The sequence below is a fragment of the Anastrepha obliqua genome, chromosome 4 (genome assembly GCF_027943255.1).
Source record: "Anastrepha obliqua isolate idAnaObli1 chromosome 4, idAnaObli1_1.0, whole genome shotgun sequence".
Lineage (NCBI taxonomy): Eukaryota > Metazoa > Arthropoda > Insecta > Diptera > Tephritidae > Anastrepha > Anastrepha obliqua.
In genome coordinates, this window is record NC_072895.1 from 3,409,070 (window position 1) to 3,434,680 (window position 25,611).

General features: G+C 37.1%; 2 protein-coding genes across 4 annotated transcripts in view; both read left to right on the top strand.

Moving 5' to 3' along the window:
• LOC129246153 (calcium release-activated calcium channel protein 1) overlaps positions 1-14,575 on the top strand; it is an 88,098-nt gene extending 73,523 nt beyond the window's left edge. For 2 of the 3 annotated variants that reach the window (XM_054884725.1, XM_054884724.1), the window contains 2 exons: positions 10,033-10,179; positions 13,610-14,575. In XM_054884725.1, the coding sequence (XP_054740700.1) occupies positions 10,033-10,179; positions 13,610-14,149 (687 nt within the window). In that variant the 3' untranslated portion in view covers positions 14,150-14,575. Of the gene's footprint in view, positions 1-8,416; positions 10,180-13,609 lie in introns of those variants that run through there. The other variant, XM_054884723.1, reaches the window with a different exon arrangement.
• Positions 14,576-25,254: 10,679 nt separating this feature from the next.
• Positions 25,255-25,611, top strand: part of LOC129243488 (ornithine decarboxylase antizyme) — a 33,301-nt gene continuing 32,944 nt past the window's right edge. The window contains 1 exon segment of the mRNA XM_054880540.1: positions 25,255-25,445. Coding sequence (XP_054736515.1) covers positions 25,420-25,445 — 26 coding nt within the window. The 5' untranslated portion in view covers positions 25,255-25,419.

Sequence of the window (25,611 nt, forward strand, 5' to 3'; positions counted from 1 at the left end):
TAGGGCGCCGAATGCTTGTCTAATGTGAAGAGCCGCCACATTTGTCAAGAATGGAGCCTAAGCCACAAAAACGGTATACGTTTTCCAACGACTTATTGTAGCTGGAAAATTGCTGGTGGGTGGGATACAGTGCACTAGATAAGGCTAATTTACTGGGGCGACAGCCCTTGGTCAGGAAAAACCCGAGTCATTCCGTAGAACCGACTGCCATGGGAATGCTGAAAAAATGCTTATTGTTGTTGTTGTTTTAGCAGCATAAACATTCCCCGTGCATATACGAGGAATGCTGCTGAAGTGACAGTCCTTGGCCGGATATAAATCCGGGTCCTTCCGGTTACATAGAACCGGCTGCCATGGGAATGCTGAAAAATTGCACGTTACATACGGTGCTAATTCGGAGAGTTTTAGTTTTGCCAACGCAGTCCTACTTTCGTTGCAAAGTTAATCACCACTTCCATTTTCCTTTTCATGTCTGCAGCGGTACTGCTTAAAAAGTAGATGTCATCAGCATAGTCCAAATCCTCGAGGCCTTACTGGCCTTAAGTAACACAGTTTCCCCACATTGAACAGCTACTTTGTCACCAAGTTGATTTTCATAAAGAATGTGGCAAGTTGCACGCCAACACTTTTCAAATGGCGTCGTGCTCTCAGGTTTCGAGGGCCTTTGCAAGGTCGATAAATGCCATGTAAATGCCATAAGCTCTTGACCTGATCCAGACATGAGTGGCCGGAACCCGGCTTGCTCTTCCCTCATATTGGGCAATATCACTGCGACTAAACGCCTGTTCAGGATATGCGGATGAAATATATAATTATTCCATAATAGAGCAATAGTTGCATATGATTTGTCCACACTGTGAATCGTCAAATGGTGTACTCAGACTTTTCGTCCGCATAACTTATTTCAATAAAAGAAAGTGCAATTCAAATAATTTTAATACATTGCGAGACTATTTAATAGAAACGTAAAAAAAAATTATCGTACTACTAGTTGAGTAGTAGTCGCTCTCGCTAGAGAGTAAACGTTCGAGGAAGACTTATTCGATTTTGAATTTCTTTTACTGCCGAAACTGTTAATCGATTGCCCTCTCCTCCTAACTAAAGCACAGCTTCTTATTTTTATGTAAATAAATAGAAGGCAACTGCTTATGAAAAAAGGGAAATATTTGACTGTTTGATTGGATTATTTTCTAACTTTGATTAGTGCAGTTCTTGTTGTTGTAGCAGCATAAACTTAACATGCTTACATACAGGGAATGCTGCTGGAGTGACAGTCTTTGGCCGGATATAAAGCCGGGTCGTTTCGGTAACGTAGAACCGACTGTCGTGAAAGCGTTGATTAGTGCAGTGTTCACTCTCACTGTGCAGTGGTATTTTTTTTTTTTTGAAGATAGAAAAAAAAAATGCTTTAAAGATCACCTTTTTTTATAGTCACCTGAACAACATCACAGGTGATGCTGCTACAAACATGTCAAGTTTTTAAATTTGTATGTAGTACCAACTTGAAATTGACTATGTGGCTCGAAGCCTTCCGCCTAAATCGATCGTTCAGGTAGTATTTGTTGTTGCAACGGATTTCGCTACTTCTCACCAATTACTGCGACTATGCAAATGAATTTTTTTTTTTTAGTTTTAGTTGGTTAGTTGCTCTCATGGCACTCGCTTGTGTAATACGTTTTTTCGCTATTTTTTTGTTAGTGCACTCACGTGCTACCAAATCAAGTGTTGTTAGTGTTGTTTTTGCCACTATAGCCATTAATTATGTAGAATTGCTGAACGCTTGTTGTTGTATTCATTTGGCACTTTGAGACATTTGAACTGCGAGTTTTCAATTAACCGCGAAGTGATCGATTTTTACGCTGCTGCCCATATGGTCATATCCACATACATATCCACCCTTACGTCCAAGTGATTTAAATGTAAGTATTTGGAGACATGTATTTACGTATCTACATATGTCACCAAGTACATAGAATTTTACAGAATTGTACAAATCGGCATTCACTTAGTCGCTACATACATACATACATATGTACATACATGAATAAATATATACAGTTGTACATGCAAATGTAGGTTTTGTGTGAATTTGTAAGCACTGCAAATTTCATTGTGTTGTTCTTGTTTGTAGTTGCTATTGGCTCTTATTATTGCTAGCTATTGCTACTGCTTTAGGTCCATCGTTGTTGTTGTTGTTGTGATTCAATTGACTTTTAATACTCATAGCCGCCGTATCAGCGCGTTCACAACTCATTCAGTTGTTAACTTTTGCCTGCAGCGTGCTGTCATAGAGAACCGAACAGCAGTTTCGGCGATTTCATGAAAAAGCTACCGTAAAATAATTTGAAATAAAAATAAAGCGACATATAAAATAACATAAATAAATTTGTGTAAAATAAAATTGAATTCTATCACAAAATGCCGAGACAGCGCCTGACGAATTCAGTATTTTGTAGTTTTGCTCATCATCGTTTATGCAAAGAATTTTAGCAATGTCACACCCACAACTGCGCCTGCCATACCTCGCGGATACGCGAACCTGCCAACCAACTGCTTGCCGGCTAATCTAAATTTGCAACATTACAAAGCGCGCGCTTAGTATCCCACAATAATATAAAAGATATTAAAAAAAAAAATAATAAAAAAATATAAATAAAAATAGCGAAGAGACAAAGTCATAAGCGGTGAAATCGGTGCAATACTCTATAAAAATAAATTTAGCGAAACATTCCAGTGTTAAGCGTCGATTTAGGTGCTCGCCAATGAGGTAGACAAAGTGTGGAATAATTAAAAAATATGTGTAAATTTATTTTAACATACATACATGCATACTCATATATGTATATATGTACATACAGTAGCGAGCAAAACTGAGTATAAAAAAAATTACAAAAATACTTCCAATTTGAAAAATATTGTAAAGGGTTTTTTAATAAAAGGTGTTATTTTGATATTCAAAGAAAAGCGCTATAAAGAGGAATGCCGTTAATTGTGGAAAATAACATCAGGCAAATGACCACCACGACCACACTTACAGGACAATATCCTTTTCATGAAATGTTCCATAACCGAATGCAAAGTGGCTGTCCTATGACCTAGATAGCCTCACGAATTCCATTGCTGTTGGCGTAGACCTTCTCTTTCACGTAGCCCCAAAGAAAAAAATCATAAGTTGTTAAATCACAAGATCTCTGTGGCCAATTGCGATCACCTCTTCGAGAGATAACGCGCTCCGAAAACTTCTCGTAAAAGATCAATGGTTTCATTGCTTGTGTGGCACGTAGCGCCGTCTTGTTGAAAATAAACGTTGTGCAGATCAATACCATCCAATTCCGGCCATAAAAAATCGTTAATCATCTCTCGATAGCGCAATCCATTCACCTCTCACACCTGTGATTGGAAAACGCTTTAAATAGTAAAACCAAAATCGTCAAGCGGTTGTAATATTTGCAATACTTTTCGAGTTAAAATATTTTTGTTACTTTTCTTTTAATATTCATTAATCTTTAACGAAAACCATATCATTCAAACTTTATACAAAGTTTAGAAAAATTCAATAAATTTTCATCTAAATTTTTAATTTTTTAAATTCAATTTTTAGAAGTTTTATGACCCATTGAATTTGGTTAAGTGCAAATTATTTTATTTTATTTTTTAAGCGTGTTGATTTAAAAAAAAAACACCAAAACAAATGCTCTTCATATAACAAGTATAATTCACAGAAAATGGAGTTGACCCTATTTAATTTTTTTTTTTAAATCTAAACTGAAAACTTGCATTTATTTGATAATATAATACTATGTAATAACAAAAATCAAATGGCAATAAAGAAATGGATTTAAAAGACAAACTTTTACTGAAATTTTGTAAGCCATGTTAGTGAGCACCATAAAATTTTCTGAAAATTCATATTAAATAATCAAAACTTTGATGAAAATTTTTGGAATTTTTCTAAATTTTATTAAAAGTTTGGAAATTTTAGTTATTTGGTTTTGGTTAAAAAAATTAACAATATTAAAAAAGTAACAAAAAAATTCGTGCACATTAAATAAAAAAATCATCACGCACTTAGTTATGCTCGCCACTGTATGTATATATGCAAACATGCCGTAGCGCTGAAGACGTCAATAACAATCAAAAAAATAAAGGAACAAAAACAATACAGCAAAAGCCAAAGACTTCACTTCGTGAAACCGAGCTAAGAGTAAGCTCTCCTCCTGACTAGCCAAGCTCTCTAACGTCGGCTAAGACGTATTTGCATACACAAAGCATGATCGATACTCGCTAATTCTAGCGCCGCGTTCTGTGTATCAGCTTCTCTTCTACGCTCGATTTAGTCTTTATCAAGAATTCAAATTAAAAAGTAATCATTTTTATTAAACAACAACTTGGAGTGAGCGCTTCATTGGGTAACGAGCACCCTGCAAGTACATACATACATTGTTAATGCTTATTTATGTGCATATGTATGTGTAAAAATCCCACCATATTCTATCGATTGAAGCGTTCCGACACTGCCCACTGCCCATTGTCGAAGTGTTGTAGGCTAATTGTGACAAGTGACAAAGCAACCTTTTCTAAATGAAATTCAAATTTTTTAATTAAACCCCACTTTATCGCCTACATCGTAAAGTTAACTGTATATTGAGAAAAGTCATTGTGGTCTTTAATTGTGTGTGGGAAAGAGAAGAAATTTATGTGGATTCAGTTTAAGTGTATTTGTTGCGAAAACATATGTTTTTGCCGAGTGGTTGCTAACAACAAATTCTGAAATATATTTTCCATTCATTGTTTTTATACTTCCCCATTCTCCATGCGCTACGTACATGAAAGTGCTTATACTCGAATTTGTGCTTATACACATGTGTATGTACCAACAAAGCTAAAGAAATAATATTTGATTTGTTTATGGACTGTGAACATATTTTTAATAATCGAAAGCTGTGAATATAACTATTTGTGGAGTTCACGTGATTTAATCAATTTGCTAATTGCCTCTAAAAGTTTTCCAATATAAATATAACAAAAAAAAATCTAAAAAAAAGTGAAACCGCAAAACACAAATTTTTTTAACTGGATTGAGAAGAGTGAAAAAAAACTTAAAATAAAAGAATTCTAAAAATGCGAGCTGTAATAAAAGAGTGTTTTAGATGTGTGATTTCGCTTCTATTAACAAATTAAAACTAATAAAAATCAGTAGCTACGCATCTCAAAATAAATAAAATGTACTATAAACTGAATTTATTAATTTGTGTAGATCAAATTATTTCTGGATCAAATAAAATTATTCTCAATAAACATTGGCTAGAATTTCTGATAGTGGTTTTGTGACTACAAAGTGTTCTTATATTCTGAAAGCTATGAATTTGAATGCTTCCCCCAATAATGCTAAGCGCTGAAAGGCAAAAATCATTTTGTGGATATGCATGTGATCTAAATAAACTCCTCTTAACTCTTCAGTTCCATTCACAGTTGTTGATTTTATTGTGGATAGCAATTTTCCCCATAGCAGTCGACCCCATTCGAGCTCAACTTCGATTGTAAGCACTTCGAGCAACGGGTAGATCTATCGTAAGAGCTGTTCTGGCCATAATATGCACGTAGGAGTCACGCACTTTACGGTCAAAATGCTCTACGCTACATAACTTTCCATGCTTCATCTCACTCTGGCTCTTGTGTGAGATTAAGTCAACAGTGTTTGGTTCCTTGCATAGTCCGTTCCGTGTGCTGTTTTTGCCTTAGTTCGTATCATTTATGGCTATGGAATAACGTATACTTCGCATCAACTTGTCAAAGCCAGCCGCATTCGTCGACTAGGCCGCCGTAGCCACATTCACAACATGGCCAAAAAATGCGCCGCAAAGCCTTCTGCGGCAAGCAGAACAACCAATATGCCAGTTCCCCCTTTCTCTCTGAGCTTTATTTTCTTGTTTGGCGGTTGACTTTCCTTGATAGAACCGGCTGTCGTGAGAACGAATTGTAATCACTCGTAGCCTGTTCTTTTTGGTAGAAACTTGTTGGCATATACTGCTAAAGTGCTATGCGATTTAACTATGTTTTTGTAGAGTTGCCGTTTTCCAAGCTCGACAGGCCACGAGCCTTACCGCTTTGGACCAATGGTCATTGTTGCGGTGTCGTTCTCTTATGCTCTAATTCAGGTGAAACCTAAAAATATCAGCTGGTAGATCTCTAAATGGATAATTCTGAGCAGAGCTTACACCCAGAATCTACATTACCTCCACTTTTTAAAATAAAAATATAAACAACACTGCCCAACAGCATTTTCGAAAGTGAAAAGTTGGCATATAATCCTGAAAATACATGATGAGTATGTCACATTTGTGGAACAAAGTAATAGTCCAGCAAGTCTCAGTTTTTTTTTTGTTTTCTTTATAGTGTTTCAGATTTTTCACATTTTAGTCATATGCAGGAGATCTTTATATTCGAATCATTTTTGTGGCATATTTTTACTCCATAGCTTCCCATTCTAGAAATAAAAGAGATACATTTTTAGGAGAAGTTCAAATAGTCTCGTAAACGTTCTTGTAATTGACAAACCCGAAATATCTTAATTTTCCTTCCCACTTACACTCAACTATTGATCGGCACCTACCGTACCCATGAAAAATTCTAAACTGCTAATTCCGGTTCTCTTCCTGCTAAATCAGCATTTGCTGTTTATGTGTGATCTACTTACACACATACATATACATGTTTATAAATGACAGAGTCGTACAATATAAGTTTTAATATTTTCACAGTTTATCTCACAAAAAAGTTTAAACTTTTGCGTGATTCCGTCGCTATTTCCATTTGCTTATTAGAAGCAAGGCAAACTTTAAATGCAAAAATTGATTTTGAGTTATCCAACAATAAAAGAAATTTAACCGTAGTAACGCACGCCGAGTATGGCTAATAAAAGTAATTGAATACAAAATAAACTAAATATAAATAAATGCGAAAAACGGTAATTCAAACTTTACATACCTAACAAAAGTTATGAAAAAATATGTGCGGGAAGGCAATACGGTACCGAGAACAAGCAAGCGCTGCTCACTCCGCTCATAGTATGACACTTTTCGCACGATCGCATAAGGAAATACACGCCGTGATTTATTTTAGCTCGTCATAACGATTTATTATGTCTTCTCTTATAGCACCTACTCTGTCGTCGACCTAAACTCAGTTTTCCATTTGCTAAGTGGTCTGTTAGCCAAGACTTAGACTTTACTTAGTATGGAGGAACATTATTCAATAATTTTCCAGTGAAATGGCAGCATGATTCTCTCATCGCTCTCAAACTACGTAAAATACATAACTTATCGTTAAATTAGAGGGGTTATAACCTTAACTGTAGTCTTAACCATATTTACCGTCGGCTATTATTGGTGCCTTAGCTATATGCAGCAGATATTTACATACATCGTCCTTGATTTGTGCATTTCGAATGTGCAGAAACTAAAGAAACACAACGACATGACCAGTGACGAGGAATATTGGCATTATATACCACAATGCAGCAAATCAACAATCAGCTGTTTATGGTTACGGCGAAAAACCAAAATCAATTGGTCTGTACGGCTACATGTCTCCTCTAATCGATTACAGTGTTACTCATAGGTTGGTTCGATCAGCAGATTTATGTGGTTATGGTTATGACACCTCTAATAATGGAAGGTTGGTTATGTAAAATTATGTGTAAGTCTTGGCTAACAAAGCTGTTTACATGAAAGTATTAGATCCCACGGTTAACGTCTGCAATACTAAACGGCGCTGCACTCACTCTCAAACAACACACAAAGTACCTTGGGGGAGTACTAGACAGCAAGCTACTGTGGAACGGAAATGTAGAGAAAAGTGTGACCTAGACTTAGCTCGTGATACTACTGGCACCAACTCCAAGGTTAACTTTTACATAGATAGTCAGGCCATTAAAGCAATTCCATCGTTTAGTATAACCTCCAAAGTCGTTCTTCAGAGCAGGGAGGTAGTAGAAAGGTTGGCAGCGAATTGTAAGCTGCATTTCTATTGGGTTCCAGACCTTAAGGACATTGAAGGAAGCATTATAGTAGACGATCCCCAAAAACGGGGATTTTTTCAACGAAATAACAAACTCGAACACCGAGAAGTGCAGAAAATGTAGGCAGCAGGGCCCAAGGGAAAGTGATGAGCATCTCCTTTGCGGATGTTCTGCGTTACTCAAAACAACCTTAAAATATCTGGGGCCACCACAATTTGATGGATTGGAAGATATCTCAGCAGCTGGTTGGAAACTTCTCCTTAAACTCGCAATAGAAACTGTCACCATGCCGATGCACTATGAATGCACTAAAACACATGACTAATGAACTCCATCTGGTATCGATATGGCCCGAACCGGTCTATGCGTGACTGCAAGTCAACCAGTTTAACCTAACCTATCCTTCGGAAAATCAACTAAGTGACAGTTCCACGACAGTCGAGTCTATGTTATCGGCGATTCGCGAACGACCCTGATTTATGTTTGGTAGAGCACTGACGCTTCAGCAGTATTTCCAAAAATGTATGGGAAGTATTTCATGTTGTTACAACAACACCAAAAACGTGAAAGCCGCCATATTTCCTAAGCGTGCTAATGGTTTTTCCATTTTTAACCTCTCACATTTCGCAAGCTTCGCCATTTGACGACTTGACTGCCACTTCCTCCGCTCCCTTTTTAAACGCAGTACTTACTTTGTACCCAGATAAAAGTGTAATATGCGTCTGTCAGAACAATATCAATGTATATCCACCTATTGAAAGATATGAGCCCAGGTTTCTAGTGAATCCCGTGACGGAAACGGCAGTTTTTGAATCACCTCTTCCTAGCATTCTTCTTAACAGAACTTCTCTTACATTGCAGAACTTTTAAAGAAAACGCCACAAAAAAATAGAAACTCGCATGTTGTTGTTTATGTGCATATATACAGATATATACATGTATGTACGTAGATAGTGTCATAGACTTTCTCTCGCGAAAACGTTTCAGAAGTGTATTTTCAAATAATTTACATCAAAGATAATTTCACATAAACGCCGTCGTGCCCTTAATTAATCAACAAAATATTAGCTCACAGCGTATGAATGTATACATATATTAGCAACAACTAAGCAAGCATTGCGAATCTAGCGCTGAGGCCAAAATAAGCTCTCACATTCGTATACATACATAAATACGAGTAAAATAGTACGCATACAAAGATTTTTTCGTCTTGGCGGTAACAGTAAACATCATCCCAAATGTTCGCCACCTTACGACATCTGGTTGGTGGTGGTGCTGCTCAAGCGGATCCACGAACACATGCGCAGGAACAATCGCCATTGTCGAAGAAACCAACAAGAATATCGAAAAGATTGCGCCAACAACAACAGCTCGAACAAATGCAGCAAATGTTGTTGCTCGACAGTGAAACCTATTCCAACTTGCGTTATGAGCGCACCAAACTCAGTCACAGCAGCCTGCTGCTGCATCAGATCTCACACGACAGTGCAGCGGACGAGTGCAACGGAACGCTCGAGACTATTGTGCCATTAACATTTGCATCGGCCGCCACACCGATAATTGTGCCCAGTGGCTATAGAGCCATTACACCTTCAGATAAACAAAATATAACTACTGGAACGCGTCTGCATTCCACATCAACGCCGTCACCAGCGCCACAACCAGCTTTGCTAACGCAGTCATCGCCGCCACCATCCACAACGGGCAGTGTGCCACCCGCTCTAAGCTGTAGTGGCTATTCAACGTATTTGCCACACGACTATAGTTTCTGCGACTCGTGTCGTCCACCACGTTTTCAGAATTCCCTCATTAAATCCGGTAGTCCCGGTTCAGTATCGCAAAAAAGTTTCGGTACCGTCTCGGCGCGTTATCTCAATTTAAATTCAAGTTCGAGTAATCGTTTCAATTCACTGCCACCATCTTCGATTTTGACACCAACACCGCCACCACAACAGCAACAAGCACCACCGCCGCATTCTTTGCGCTCCTTTCATCACTTCTCTCGTTTACAGCCACGACGCCAAACCAGCACCAGCATGTCGCAATCCGGAGACGATCTACATTCGCCCAGCTATCTGTCATGGCGGAAGCTGCAGTTGAGCCGAGCCAAACTAAAGGCGTCCAGCAAGACATCGGCATTGCTATCAGGATTTGCCATGGTGAGTACAAAAGATGCTTATCTTGAAAGCTTGCACTCGTATTTTCATTAGAATCAACTCGAAAACCATTTAAGATAAAAGGAGGTAACAAAAGTGAAAATTGTATGATTCAACAAAGCATTGCTTCCTTGAAGTTTAGCTATAAGCAGCGATGTTTCTACTTTTTTAGTGTAAGCCTGGTTGAATTTGCAGTCCCAGTCATTCAATTCATTCAATTCGTCCCACTAAATACGCAGATAGTTTTGAGTTTTAAATGTATTTCTATCAGAGTACTAAAATTTCAAATAAAACCTTGAACCCCTTGTGCAGATAATAAATGTACCATGTCTCTTGATATTTATAGTTGCATATAAACAACAACACTATCATCTACATAGATACAAACAAAAACAACTATGCGGATTCTTAGCAGTACTTTTGCTTGTATTTGTTGACGAATTATTTTAATTAATTCATAGAAGAAACTTCCTGTCCCTCGATGTGTATACAAACAGACATACATATATATGTATGTATAGCGGCGTCCACCCGGTTGCGAGTCAGTCAGTCATGCTGTGTTTTCATGAAATTCATTACGCTGCAACTTGTCTCGCACTTTACATTGTTTTATTATTAGGTGCATATCTGTTCTGTTTTCTTTTTTGTTTTTCCTTTTTATTCTTATTTTTTGGCAATGCAATGTTAAGAGCATTAATTTTGATTTTTCATGTGCGACACGTCAGAAAGTAATGCAAAGCGATTCTATTCATTTACTAAAGCATAAATTCCCTGCAGTCACTTCTATAAGTAGTTCTGAACTATCTACCTTGCAGCCAATTTGCTTTGTAGCCGAAGCTGTTCGTGTTCCATATTTTTGCAATGCCAGCAACTGGTATTTTTGAGCTATGCAGCAGTACTATACCATTTGACGAACTAGTAGGACCACCCGTCAGTCTTATACCAGTTAAAGTTTAAGTTAAAAAAACTTCATAACACAACATCTATATTAGTCTAATCCTCATTTCTTGCATTCCCAACATTTGAAATATTACAAGCTGAAGAAATGAAATGTAAAATATTATCTAAGTAATGGAATCAGAAGAATAGAAGAGTCTATGCCTCTCATGGACCATTTCGCAACTGGCCCAATTCTAGGCACTTTCGAACTAGTATGAATTCTTCCATCAAACGCCAGTGCATGAAATGTAATGTTTGCTGCGTAGTCTGGCTTTTCACTGCGGGGTTATAACAGCATACACACCTGGCTAGTGACTAACCAGTTTACTGCTCAAATTTGTATTTAAATGACATAAATATACCGTTGCAAATTGTAAAATATCTAAAAGAATAGCAAATATTGAAACAGTACTCATATATTTATGCGCCCTTTCTCTTCCTCCACTACCACCAGCTGGTACTGCATCGAATACTTTCAGAGCCGGAGCGTTTGTATCCATTCGGACGACATGACCCTGCCAACGCAGCCGCTGGAACTTTATTTGCTGCGCTATGTCTATGTCGTCGTAAAGCTCATACAGCTCATTGATCCATTGCCTGCAATACTCGCCGTTGCTAACGAGGTCCAAAAATCTTCCGCAGAATCTTTCTCTCAAACACTCCAAGAGAAGCCTTATCGAATGTTCACATCGCCCAGGCGCCATACGACAAGACAGGCATGATGAGAGCCTCATAAATTGTTAGTTTTGTTCGTCAAGAGAGGAGTTTACTACTGAGTTGACTACTTAGTCCAAAGTAGCACTTGTTGGCAAGTAATTTACTTACTTGTCCTTAATACAACGGCCTGCGTGTGGTCAAGTCATCTGTTTATAAAATTAATAACTTCAGCTCTTTTCGATCTTAGTTGATTGGCATCACGGTTGCCACTTTTGCTTCAGATCTTCCGTTATTTTCGTAGATTTCTGTCAAGCAGCAATCTCCATTTCATAATCCTCTTATATTTTCTCCCCCGATCATTAATAAAAACTCTCATCTTTGAACTTCGAGAACCCCTGCGTATTGGTTTCAGTTACATAAATTCTTTCTCAAATACCCCGAGAATACCTTCCTAATTTTCTTCCCGCCTGTAAGTATGCATCATTTTACGCTCTGCCTTTATTACATCATTAGTTTAGCAAATCGCTTAACCTCTCAAATGGCCTTTGAAATGTTAAATTCACAACGTACTCAAAGCCTCAAAGCCAAATAAAGAAATATGCATCACATCAAGCTACTTTACGGAGTCCACAAGGCTTGATAAATTAAACCAAACATAGTAAGCCGTGCCTCATTCGCTCACGCCGTAACTCAGGTAACTCTCCCGATAGCTTTATTCTGGTCCGCTTTCTCTCATTAAGCTAATCTCCTTAAGAATGAGACTGAGAGTAATATAGAGAGAGGTATACCTTTTAGAATAAAGTAAACAATGTCAATTTGGTAACAAAACGTAAGTGAGTAGATAAAAAAGTCCTAAGAGGAGGATGTTAGTCACCTAGTCAATGCGACTAGTGACGAATCTTTTATAACAGACCATTATCCGTTACAGTACTTCACTGAGAAAACCCTCGATGCTATTTCAGTTGTAAGCTTAGAGGTATGGATATCTTGTGCCTGGCGCTACTTCGTTCCCAGTTATATCCCTGTGTCCTGGGATCAAAATTAGCTGGATGCGACTGTACGTTCCTAGTAGATTCAATTTCTCGATTCACCCAAAGACCAGTGAGGATTTATCTCACAGGATGATAAAGCCTTGAGTGCCGCCTGACTGTCGCTCAGTATGGCATTCGCCAATTTCGGAAATTTCTGTCTAAGTTTATTTCTGCAGATAGACAAATGCCATACACCTCTGCTTGGAAAAATACCCATCGGCACAGAACGCTTAATTCTAGAGCCATATATTCTAGCGCCAGTACCTTCTGGTGACTTCGAACCATCTGTGCACCAGTGCAGGGTACACTCCAGGAGTTTCCTTTCAAATGCAGGTCTACTCCAGTTTAACTTATCGTCCAGTTCAATTCTGAACTTCTTTTCGAATTTGATGACTTTAGTGATATCATCTCTGGGTAGCTAGGTAAGTGGATGTAGATGTGTATGCGGAGCTGCATCTCTCAAAAACAAAATCTACGTATTGACTCCACCAAACTCCACCTGAGCTGTGAGTAGAGCGGATCATTCATAAGTCGCACACCACAAATAAAATGGTATTTACTGGCATACACTCACATGCAGATTTACTGCCAAACACCCTATCTCTTGTTATCATAAATGCTAAAAAGATAAAAAAAAAATGCGTCATGGGTTCATAAACAGTCCAACGCTATCGATTTCGTTCGCGCCTCATTCAATTAATATCAATTTATCAATTTGCTCCGTAATTCTAGAACTTATTGACTTCTATTACATTTTCGTATTGTATTTAATGATTTATACACCGCCACTTACTGTTTATTTATAGGTCGCCATGGTTGAGGTTCAATTGGACAGTAGCACCAAAGTGCCTGCTGGTATGCTCGTCGCATTCGCCATCTGCACCACTCTACTCGTTGCCGTTCACATGTTGGCGCTAATGATCAGCACCTGTATTTTGCCAAACATTGAAACGGTCTGCAATTTACACAGCATCTCGCTGGTGCACGAGTCACCACATGAACGCCTGCATTGGTACATTGAAACGGCGTGGGCCTTTTCCACTCTCCTCGGACTCATACTTTTCCTACTCGAGATAGCAATACTTTGTTGGGTGAAATTTTATGATTTAAGTCAGCCCGCCGCCTGGTCGGCATGCATCGTACTTATCCCGGTAATGATCGTCTTCCTAGCATTTGCAATACATTTCTATCGGTCGCTCGTTACACACAAATACGAGGTCACCGTCTCGGGCATACGAGAGCTAGAGATTTTGAAGGAACAAATGGAGCAAGACCACATCGACACACATCATCATCACCATCGTAATAACGGTTTGCATTACGGTGCTAGTGGTGAAATTGTGTAAGCAGCATGGAGTGTGTGGTGAATTTGTTGCCACTAAAATTACGTGTCACACACACACATGCACTGGAAAATATACATTTTATACGTGACTACATACATTTAGGCGGCAAAAGTTTTTATACGCTACTTTTTACAAGAGAAAAGACGTTGGTAACGATTAATAATAAAAACATTATGTACATATATAAATATTTGTATGTAGGTTAGTATTGTTATGCTATGTAAATGAAAACTTAATTGAATTGAATTGGATTCTCTAGAATTCAAATACAATTGTGATATTGGTAAATGTTTTTTTTATTCGAATTATAAAATGCATTTTGGCATATCTTAATTTAGCGACTATTTTTAAAAACTGAATAAACAATAAATAGGTAAATTTTGTTTATAAGCTTAAAGTGTAAGCATTGTTAAAAGTCACTTGTATGTATATAAATGTGTGCCGCAGCTGTGCAAAGTGGAATCGCCATTACGTTTTATTTGCCAGCAATATTGTAAACTTATGCTGTGGCAGAATCATTTGCAGCTGATGGCGTAGCTAACCTCAAATTCTGAGCAGCTGTTTATTACAACTAAACTACAAGAAAATATTTAAGTGGAGTTATTATCAACATAAAAACTGTCGCAGGGAACATTAGATAATTTCCAAGCCGTTTTTATCATATTTCTAATTCAAAAGCAATTTCTGCGTATCAACTGAAAATGATTCCTGTACGCGTTCAATGAACTATATGAAAAATACTTAATTTGTATCTATTTACTTTTAGGTTAGGTCTAAGAAATTTGAATAAAAAGCAAAAATAACAACAAACTCGAAACTAAATTACATTGATTTATTTATTTATTTTAAGAAATTAATAAACAATTGTTCTTACTGACCACTTACTACAAAAGTTAATTTAACAGAAAAAGAAAATTGAGTTAAATTACAATTTATCTTACTAAATGCTACCAAAATATCGTTTATGTTTTATAGTTTAGACAATGTATAGGGTGGGCCATGTAAAATTTGCTTTTTGAATCGGCTATAAAAAAAAACTAATCAATATTTTTTCAAACTTTTTTTTTATTTTGAAGATTGAACATTGTCAATTATGAATGAAAAATAATATCGGGCAAATGACTGCCACGACTGGCTTTACAGTAGGCCATTCGATCAACCCAATTTTTAAGCACATTTTCGATTGTTTGGGCTCCAATTTCATGAATGGCAACTTCGATTTCGTGTTTTAAAGCATCAATCGTCTCTGGGAAAAAAAAGGTGGGCTATATGGCCCACCCTGTAAAATCGAATTCAATAGAATTCGAGATCTCATTGAGTTCATGAAGAGAGCGAGCAATAGGAGCATTGCAGGCGTAATTTGTTCTGCACCTATACAAATGGAACGGATATTTATTACATAAAGACCTGGTAGGTCCTAATCATATATAGAAGAACGGAACAGACAATTATTAAGCAAAAAAGAGAGGAACAAAATCGATCTTCTTGTTTCTAGCTATTTGAGATTAATTAGAAGTAAGCGGGATTTATATGATGGAACGGATCAGAGAAATTAAGGGAAGAAAGAAACCCTTTTTGAACTCGTTCAATTCTGTCAATAGAGAATTGGTGGCAAAGTCTCCAAATAAACGCGGCATATTCTAATGTACAATAGATCGAGCAAATGTAGTAAATAGCAACTTAAAGGTATAAGGGTCTGCAAATTTCGAAGTATTTCTTCTTATAAAACCAAGAGTAGAATACGCTTTAGATAGGATAAAGGCTATATGATTAAGAAACGTAAAGCGTGCATCAAAAATAACCCCTAGATCGTTGGTTTCTTCAGCAGATTGCAGTATATCATCTCCGATGTTATAACGAGTAGAAATGATGTTAGATATTTTTGAATACGTTAATTTAAAACATTTTTTAATATTAAGGGGGAACACCACTGTGATTTTTCAAAAAAATCGATTTTTTTTTTTTTGCATTTTCTTAAAATAGATATATTCAAAAACATGTAAAAAAATTTAACTTAAAATCTTGAAAATTGACGAAGTTATACCCAATACAATAAGTGCAGGTAGTAGTGAGTTAAAACGGCCAATGAAAACTTTAAACGCGTTTTTCTCAAAACGACTTTTCTGAACACGGTGGCCTCGATTTCTCGAAGGCTTATGAACCGATTTCATTTTTTGTTTTTTTTTTGTACATTTATTGGCTACAGTCGTACATAGCCGTTTTTAAAAATTCCAAAAATTAATATTTTTTCAAGCATTTCGGAAACAAAAAAAGGGTAGAAACACAAACTCATTTTTCAAACCTGCACCATTTTCTCAAAAAAAAAAAAAATAATAACAACCGCCACGTACGACGATAGCCATGTATAGATGTATATGATTAAGAATTTTTTTGGTTTTTTGCTTTCAGGTTTTTCACCGCTGTATCGTGGCCACCAGGGTGCATCAGTTTTTGAGGTGATAGCATTAATATTAATAACAATTTGTAATTTTTAATATTTTTTAATAAAAATTTGTGTGAGTATAGTTGAACATATGTTAAACAAATTATAACTTGTCCGATCCTCAAATAATCATCCCTACTTATAAAAAAAAAATTCATCAAAATCACTTAATTTTCACGCGTTCATAGTGGTGTTCCGCCTTAAACAATAATCGAGAGACACTACGCTAATTAACATCAGCTTACAATTTATGTAAATCCGCCGAGTTTGAAATAATAGAATAAACTTTTAAATCGTCCTCATAAAGGAGGAAATCGGGAAAAGAAAAACAACTACGAATATCATTGATAAATACAACAAAAGGGAAGGGACCCAATATACATCCTTGAGCTACACAAGAGGACGCAGAAAAAGGAGGTGACAAGGCACCGTCAATAGAAACTACACAATGTCCATTACATAAGTAAGATCGGAGCCAATCTAGGAAAACTGAGTGAAAGCCCAGAAAAAGAAGTTTATCTATTCAAATTGTATGCGATACTTGAAAATCGCTATAGATACAGTCGACTTGATGCCGTGTTGAGAAAGCCGCAATATAGTATTCTGTGAAAACGGCCAAATTGGAAACTGTAAACCTACCTGCCATATAATCATGTTGATATAGTGAGACAGTTTAAGGCGCAAATGGTTTTTATGAGGAACTATTTCACGGCAGAAATACACTCGGAGGATTGCCTTTGCCTGCCGAGGGGCGACTGCTATTAGACAAAACGTTTTCTTCACTTTGGTGTTTCTGGGAGATTTGAACCTACGCACACCGAATGGTAGTCATGCACGACCACATTCGGCTACGGCAGATACCACTAAGTTCACCAGTTGGTTGAATATACCTATTTCTACCAAAACAAGTACGGTACACTGGACAGGGCAAGTTTACTGGGGTGACAGCCCTTGGTCGGGAAAAACGCTAGTGATTCCGGTAAGGTAGAGCCGGCAGCCATGAGAATGTCCGAAACCAAAACCAGTCAAAATGACTGGTCTTTAAAAGAAGTGCTTAGCGTGGTTTCCAGCCTCTGCCTTTAGAAGCGACAAAATAATTTGAATAATATTCATTGTAATACATAAATAGATTTATGGACATTATCAATTAATAATAATAATAATACATTCCATGGCTTTGCAAACCCCATTTTCCAAGTACGCATTCGTTTAATTCATTTTGCCATTTTCAGAATTTGGGGATGACTATAAAAATAAGTTGCAGCAAAGGGCCGCCACACTTCCTGCATCAGAATAAAGTTTTCTCGCATTCACATATTTTGTCCCGAGTGGTTTGTTGCAGTACTATCAATCGGTGAGCTGCCGCAATGCATTTTCATCCCATAGAAACTTCCACCAGTCATTTTGACCAATTACTTTAAATCACATTACATTTCATAGTTTTTTATATTTTTCAAAAAGTAGCAAAAAACTGAAATTTATTTCGAATAATTTGTAAAAACTCCACACAAAGTATGTACATACATACATATATACTAAATATATATTAGCACTGTGCAGCAAAATTTTATTTCTTAAATCACAGTCATAGACTAATAATACGTTCACATATAAGGCGATGATCTACTTTTTCGCGCTTAACTCAAAATCCGTAATTTAAAAGCGCGATTTCCCATACAAAATTTCTCTCCCAAAATCTGAGCTTATAAAATATTCCTAGATAAAAACGATACTTTTTGATATACAACCCTGTGTTTTCTGTGTTATCGATAATTATTATTGCGTATGTAAGGAGAAACATCAAAATAAAAACTAAATGAAATTGATGCCGGCAAAGCAAACAGGTCTGTAAACATAATTCTAATAAAATTTTTATTAAATATAATTAATTAGGGATTCATTTCACAGAAAAAAGCGTGTGTCCATAAACGTTTTGTCCTCTTATTACTTATTACAAATTGTATGTAATATAGAATTTCCCATGCGTTTTGCTGCCATAATTTTTTGCAACCTTAGTAAACGTCGCATACGGATTTCCTCCAACTGTTTATTATTAGCAGCCAATTGCGCAATTAAATTAGCTATTCCTTCTCTGGGTATTTTCTTCATATCGTTAGTAATAATTAATTAAACCAAAAACACCGAAATATTCCACCAAAATAATTCCTAAGAAGAAAAACCTCTCAAAGCAGTATTGACAGCTGGTGGTCAATTTTGCAGGTAATCTGCCATATGTGAACGGGTAGATTAATTTGGTGGGTTTATGGGTGATTAATGCATATGGGAACGTATTATATAAAACGGTTGTGTCTTCGATAGTGTTTTCTGTGTTTTCATTCACTGTACAGTTGAAGGTCAACAACTAATTGAATTTTCTCATTTAAATTGACAAGTGTAGAATACGTGCCTGATTTAAGGCTACATTAAACTAAACTTTCATATAAATTATTAGCATTAAGCGGTATGCGCTCTTTAAAGCAAAGGTCAAGCGATGTGCGCTGCTGTTTTATTTTAAGGGCTAATTATAACTAATTTAAAAAAATTTTCACCTGTCCACTTGTCCCTAAGCTTGTGTTGGTAACAGTGTTTTTGTTGGTGGTGCAGTTTGCTCTGGCGTTGTTGTTGTAGCATTCGCCGATAAGCTTGCATCTATATGGCGTACGAACAAGCTGAAGCGAGCGGTTCTCCCACTTACTATCTGGCAGAATCGCTGATCCACCGTGCGCTCTGTGGCGTCGTGGTACCGAGGGGTTTCATATGCTAGCTTATATCTGTCGGTGTATCTTCCACTAATGAGCAGAAGCGTCTACCCATTCATGTTGCGCTGTCCATAAATCACTAAACTTTATAAGGATATTCAAAAAATCTCTGAGCTCAAAAATGGAAACTTATTTTTACTGGTCAAAGGCAAGTAAAGAAAAGAGAGCAGAAAAATTCATTTCTTGCAACCATTTTGCAGGTATTTCCGAAATCAAATGTAAATACCACGAAAATGTAAATACCCGCGACAGTCGGTTCTACGTAGCCGGAACGACCCGGATTTATATCCGGCCAAGGACTGTCACTTCAACAGCATTCCCAGTATATGTATGGGGAATGTTTATGCTGCTACAACAACAACCACGAAAAGTTCAATTTTGTAAAAGGGTCGGTATTTGCGCCAATCCTCAAATATATTTCCAATGAGGATGTTCTGAAGGATTTATAAGCGCAGGACGTAGTTGACGTGTTGGAATTCATGAAGGCAACTTTTTTTTTTATTGAAAAATTAAACATTTATTAACATTTACATCTAGTTAACAAAACTAACAAGCAATATATTTTCACATGGACATTAGGGCGGGTCGATTTGTGGGGAGGCAAAAAAATCGCCCATTGCTCTGTGAAAATCATATTCTAGGGATCAAAATAAGAAGCTTTGCCGAAGGAACCATACCTCTAAAACGAATTCTATGCCCCCCAATTTGGGTCGAACTTTTTAGTTTCTTTTCTCATGTTAAGGCCAAAAATGGTGATATTTTGAAATGATTGTATGGGAAACCCCCCAGGGGGTGTGCCACAGGCATGGGTGGATCGGCCGTCCAAAGTTAGTGGGGGTCGGTCATACATTTGGACTCGATTGGAGCACTCTAAATGGGTCAAAGTGGGATTTTTCGTTCGACCCAAATTGGGGGACATCAGAATTCGTTTTCGAAGTATGGTTCCTTCGGCAAAGTTTCTTATTTTGATCCCTAGAATACGATTTCCACAGAGCAATGAGCGATTTTTAAATCGACCCGCCCTAATGGACATATTATAACAATGGGTTAACCACAAGTTCCAGTGGCTTGTTCCTTTTCAACCGTCTTGTGTATATTGCTTAATTGCAAAGAGAGGAAGCTTCAACATTGGCGTGCTGTTGTATTCTTTTAGCATGCTTAGCTGCGAGAGTTTATTGAGTCGATGATTGTGTTCACCTGCTGATCTCTGTGTATACCGTCGTTCCGAACAAACCAAAGTGCTTTAAAGATTTTCGGATGAAGACAACTGATAACAAGTCAACTCAAAGTGGAGTAATATTTCTTCCATTCGCTGCATTCAGAATCCCAGAGGCTTTCAACATCTTTGGGTATAAAGTGAAGGTAAGAGAAGACTTCCCCAATCCAATGCGTTACAGCGCATGGCAGCTCTTGGGTCATACCTAAAACATTGCGAAAATGTCAAAATTTGCCAAATATGTAGTCTTCCTCCACATCCAAACGTAGAATGCATACGCACAAAATGCGCTTACTGCCTCGAGGACCATTCGTCCAAAGCAAATAAATGTCCAAAATTTCTACAACAGAAAGAAATCCTTAAGATTCAAACTCAACGTAAATGTACATTAAAGCAAGCAATGGAATTGAATTACGTTCAGCTACCTTCCACGTGTGCCCCATTTTACTTCGAAGGTCTCATTTCCCAATAACAAACCCAGTAAGAACACAGTACCACACTAGAACAGCCCCAGTACTTCAACAAATATTACTAAAAACACAAATTTGAACAATTACACCATCAGCGCACTTCCATTTATCCCCCAATCTATAAACCAATCATCCTTTAAACCCTATTTGACAACACCTGCAATTCAAACGTCAACTAATTCAAGCATCGCTAACCCAAACCAATCGTTCTTAATCGCCCGCTAATTCAAGAACTATTACATAAACAAAAATCTTCAAAATCCGAAACTCGAAACAGCTCCACTTCTGATAACGAACGTTTTGATGATGTTCAGATGAGTACTTCAGCACCAAACATAAACGATATATACAATAATCTTAATGAACTAACTAACTAAAGTAGATCATAAAAGCCCTATTACTTTTCATTGCTTCCTTACAGGAATATGCATACCCCACATCCCTTTCAATAAAACTGCACCTATCTCGAACTCATTCCAAACCTATTTTCACAATTTACCACAAAATTCAACTCGCAAGCAAGGCGTATGCGTAATAGTCCAAAATGAGGTTTCTTAAAGGCTAATCGGTACTTGAATACTTGTAGCCCCTTTGGGGGAGCACTTCGGAAAACCCAAAAAGGAAAATAGTAGAAAGTTTAATTCTTCTATAAACTCCACGGAAGCGACCATTTCTACTTACTCACTATACCTTCTACTGCCTCGAATTGTTTTTTTTTCCTTGTTCACTCCACTCGAGAAAGGCCTCGACAAGACTCAGTCTTGCGTTGGTTTCTTTAATATATTTTGATTCATGGCAGGGTAGGTGATTAGCCTGCCTGCTCCTAAATAGTGAGAATGCCCACCTGTCATTGCTTAGGAACAACGCCTTCTAACTGTTTAGAGCGCCATCTGTGTTTCACATTTTCCTGCCAGAAGGATCGCACAGATGGTTGAGGACTTCACTAAATTTAGTGTGCCTGCGCTATTACCGCGTTGCCCGCTTCCTCTTGCTGACGCCACTGATGCAATATGTAACTGTGTGTTTTTCTTTGTTTTTTGCTTGTTTTAGCCGTCACAATGCAAATAATGCGCTGACTATTGTGAGTAAGGATGGAAAGAATAGGGTTTTGGAGTTGAGGAATGAGATTTTTTTTAGAAACTGGGAAAGTAGGTAAATTTGGCAAAGTGCGAGAACTATACTTTACGTGGGACTCGAACCCACAACGTCTGGGATGGCAGGCTAGTTGCACTTACACTAGACTACCGAGGCCGACAACCCAGGCAAATTTTTAATAAAATATACTGTCCTCTCTTTCAACGCTCCGCAACGAGAATTTTGACAAAGTACCCCCTATCTTTCAATATTGTCGAAGAAGCCAACAACGACAGTTGGTTCTGCGTTATCAGAATGACCCAGATTTATACCCAACCAAAAACTTTCACTTCAGCAGCATTCCCCGTATATGAATAGCCCTTTCAAGTTTGCGTTTGGCCTTGTTAGATCTTGTGTGCATCTACTCATCGCAATACGTCATCCAAAGCCAGTACTCCCAATAAAACTATGACGGAGCTGGGTAGCACTGAGCATATGTGCTTTTATTCTGGTTGCAGCAGACCGATCCGTTTACTCCTACTCGGAATGTGATACACAAAGAGTAGCTTAACGGCATTTTCACCTTGCAAGCGGTACCCTCAAGCAGTATAGAGCTAACGTACATACTGGATGGAGGAGCAGATAGATATTTTACTGCACTTTTTTCAACAGAAAACGTGAGCTTTGATTCCAGTATCCACGCCTTCTTGGCAGCAGATATTGATTAAGATAAGTGCCCTATTCGTACAAATCGTATCGCTATCATGTACATACATTTCGAAGACTGTTTTCTGTTTCTGAAGGCATACAAATTAAAAATGTATCGGCCGAAGTACGACTTTTTTTGCCGAAGCCGAACCGAAACCGGACAGAACTTTTGTGGCCGAACGTGGCCGAAGCCTAAACTCACTCCAGTTATAAATTTTTTCGCAACAACGTTGCTCCGTAATATATAGTTTGTAGCGTGAAATATTTTTATTACACCGATAAGAGTTATACCCCTACGTTTATTTTTTCGGTTACCTGATAAGTAATGTGCAGGAGATGTAATTTTTCCGCGCCAAACGATTCCTATCTGTACCGTAAGTGCGATTTTCAGAAATCGCAAGCTTATTAAACGTCTCTCGTCTGACACTCACCCATATTCTTATACTCGTACTTGTACATATTTCTTGTTGTTGTAGCAGCAAAAACATTACCCATACATGTACGGGGAGTGCTGCTGGAGTGACAGTCTTTGACCGGATATATTTGTAGTAAATCCGGGTCGTTCCGGTTACGTAGAACCGACTATCAGGGGAACGAATATTTCTCTTATATACGTATAACAGTTATCACGCGACAAAAAAAAAAAAAAAAATAAATTAACATTGGGAAATAACTTTTACCGGCAACGGAAAAATATTTCTCATCATTGTTATGAACTAGCTTGCAAACCTCATAGGGAATCTAATCTAATCTATAAAGTAACTTTTTCGTTAATTTCCAGAATCCGTTCAACGTTTTCAATTTGTAAATTCGAAATAACTGTTATTGTTGGCACCTGGAAAGTACTGCCGCTTTCTAGATTCTGTCGGCCACAACAAAAATTATTTCTTCCGAAAGGACTGTATAAAAAATCTCTCGGAGCTAATAAAATTAAAGAAATCTGAATTTAGAAGTTTTTAGTTGATGAATTGCTACGAGGGAGAAAATTAACGAATTATTGACGTGATAACGTCTTATAATTCGATTTAACAGGCTGCACGCACAAAAAAATGTGTCGTTACCGTGCTCATTTGTCGTTACCATGCTCATTGCCGTTACCTTGCTCATATTAGTGTTACCTTGCTCATTAGTGTTACCTTGCTCATATGTAGTTACCTTGCTCATTGCATTGAATGAACTGCAAGCGAAAGCGCGGAACGAACGACAAAGCAAACGAACGGCAACGTTCGACATCTTGCTCTCTCCTATTTAAGTGAGAGTATATATGTATGTATGTATATGCGCATATGTACGTATGTCACGTATTTGTATTTGCATATGCTTTCTTATTGATTATTATTAATTTGATTAACTTGAAGAATTTAAAATAAAACCAAGTTTGTTAATAATACCTGTTGCTTTAATGTTATTATTATTAATTTTTTTATTATATATGAAGGAAAAAATGTATGGTAATATTTACCATATACCTTATAAGATATGTTGTATACTAATATATGTACATAAACATGCATATACATATACAATTTCGCGCAATTTTCAAAAAGAACAAATCTATATGTAAAGATGCATACAAGTCATATGAACATATCGAATATACGGCCCCGCGTTCGGCAACGTTCGTCATCTGGCTCTGGCCTACTTGAGTGAGCATATATATGTATGTATATGCGCATGTGTAGGTATATAAATTCACATATTTGTATTTGCATATGCCTTCTTCCTGTGTGCATGGTAATGAACCATTTCTCTGTTGAGAATAGGACGATGATAGGAAAAGTAGGAAATTAAAGGGGGTGTTTCGAGTGTAATGTGTTTTGAAAAAGGCAAATCGATGATGTTGCCTCTTAGTGTTGTTGACTTATTAACGTCTGATGCACAATCGAAATTGAACATATCTTTCATGAATTTGATAAATGTTTCGTCATTTTTCACGTTTGCATAAATGTAACTTGACCTATTCCATTGCAATTCCATTTACCTCCTCCTCTATATCCATACAAAGTATCTATCAAACAAATAAAATTAAAATTTTGTTTTGAAAATTGCAACGATTACATCAGTATTTTCTTATGACGTTGTCACGTTAAACTATCGTCAGTAAACCAACTTTATAGACAACCTCTTTTTTCAATTCTACGAATTCACACAAAAGTAAAATAATCCCTATGAATGAAAGGAGTGAAAGAATAGTCGAATAAAAGCAATAAATTATATTTTAACTTAACATATCATGCACTAATTATTGTCATATAAAATATTTAGTTATGCTTACGCCTAAAAATATGTGTTATATTCCGTTTCACATTGGCAGCACATCGTTCCCTGTCGTGCCCAAAAAATGTTGACATTCCTTTCTATCGTATTTCTTCTTCTGTAACTTGGCCGCACTATTAGCGGGTTGTCGAGTGCATAAAATGAAAATTCACCCTACGCAACTTGATAGTCTTTTTTGCAATTTGCAGAGAAAAGGTTAAAAGCTACCAAATCCCTAGAGATTTTTTGTCGCAAACCCAGTTTTTAATAAACTTCAACGAAACTACCAATTTTATTTTGATTTTTTTTCAAGTGAATATTGTTTGCAACCATTACGTGTAAAAATGCCATCTAATATGAATAATAAACTGTAAGTAAATAAAGTGGATGCAATTGTAAAGAGGCCAATGAGAAAAAATCAATTTGTAGTGAAATAGAAAATTAGGAACGAAGAAAATTTAGAGGTTCAGTGCTATATAATTAAGTGCGATGGTGATTGATCTCGTTCCAATTCGAAGATGGCAAGATTTGTAATG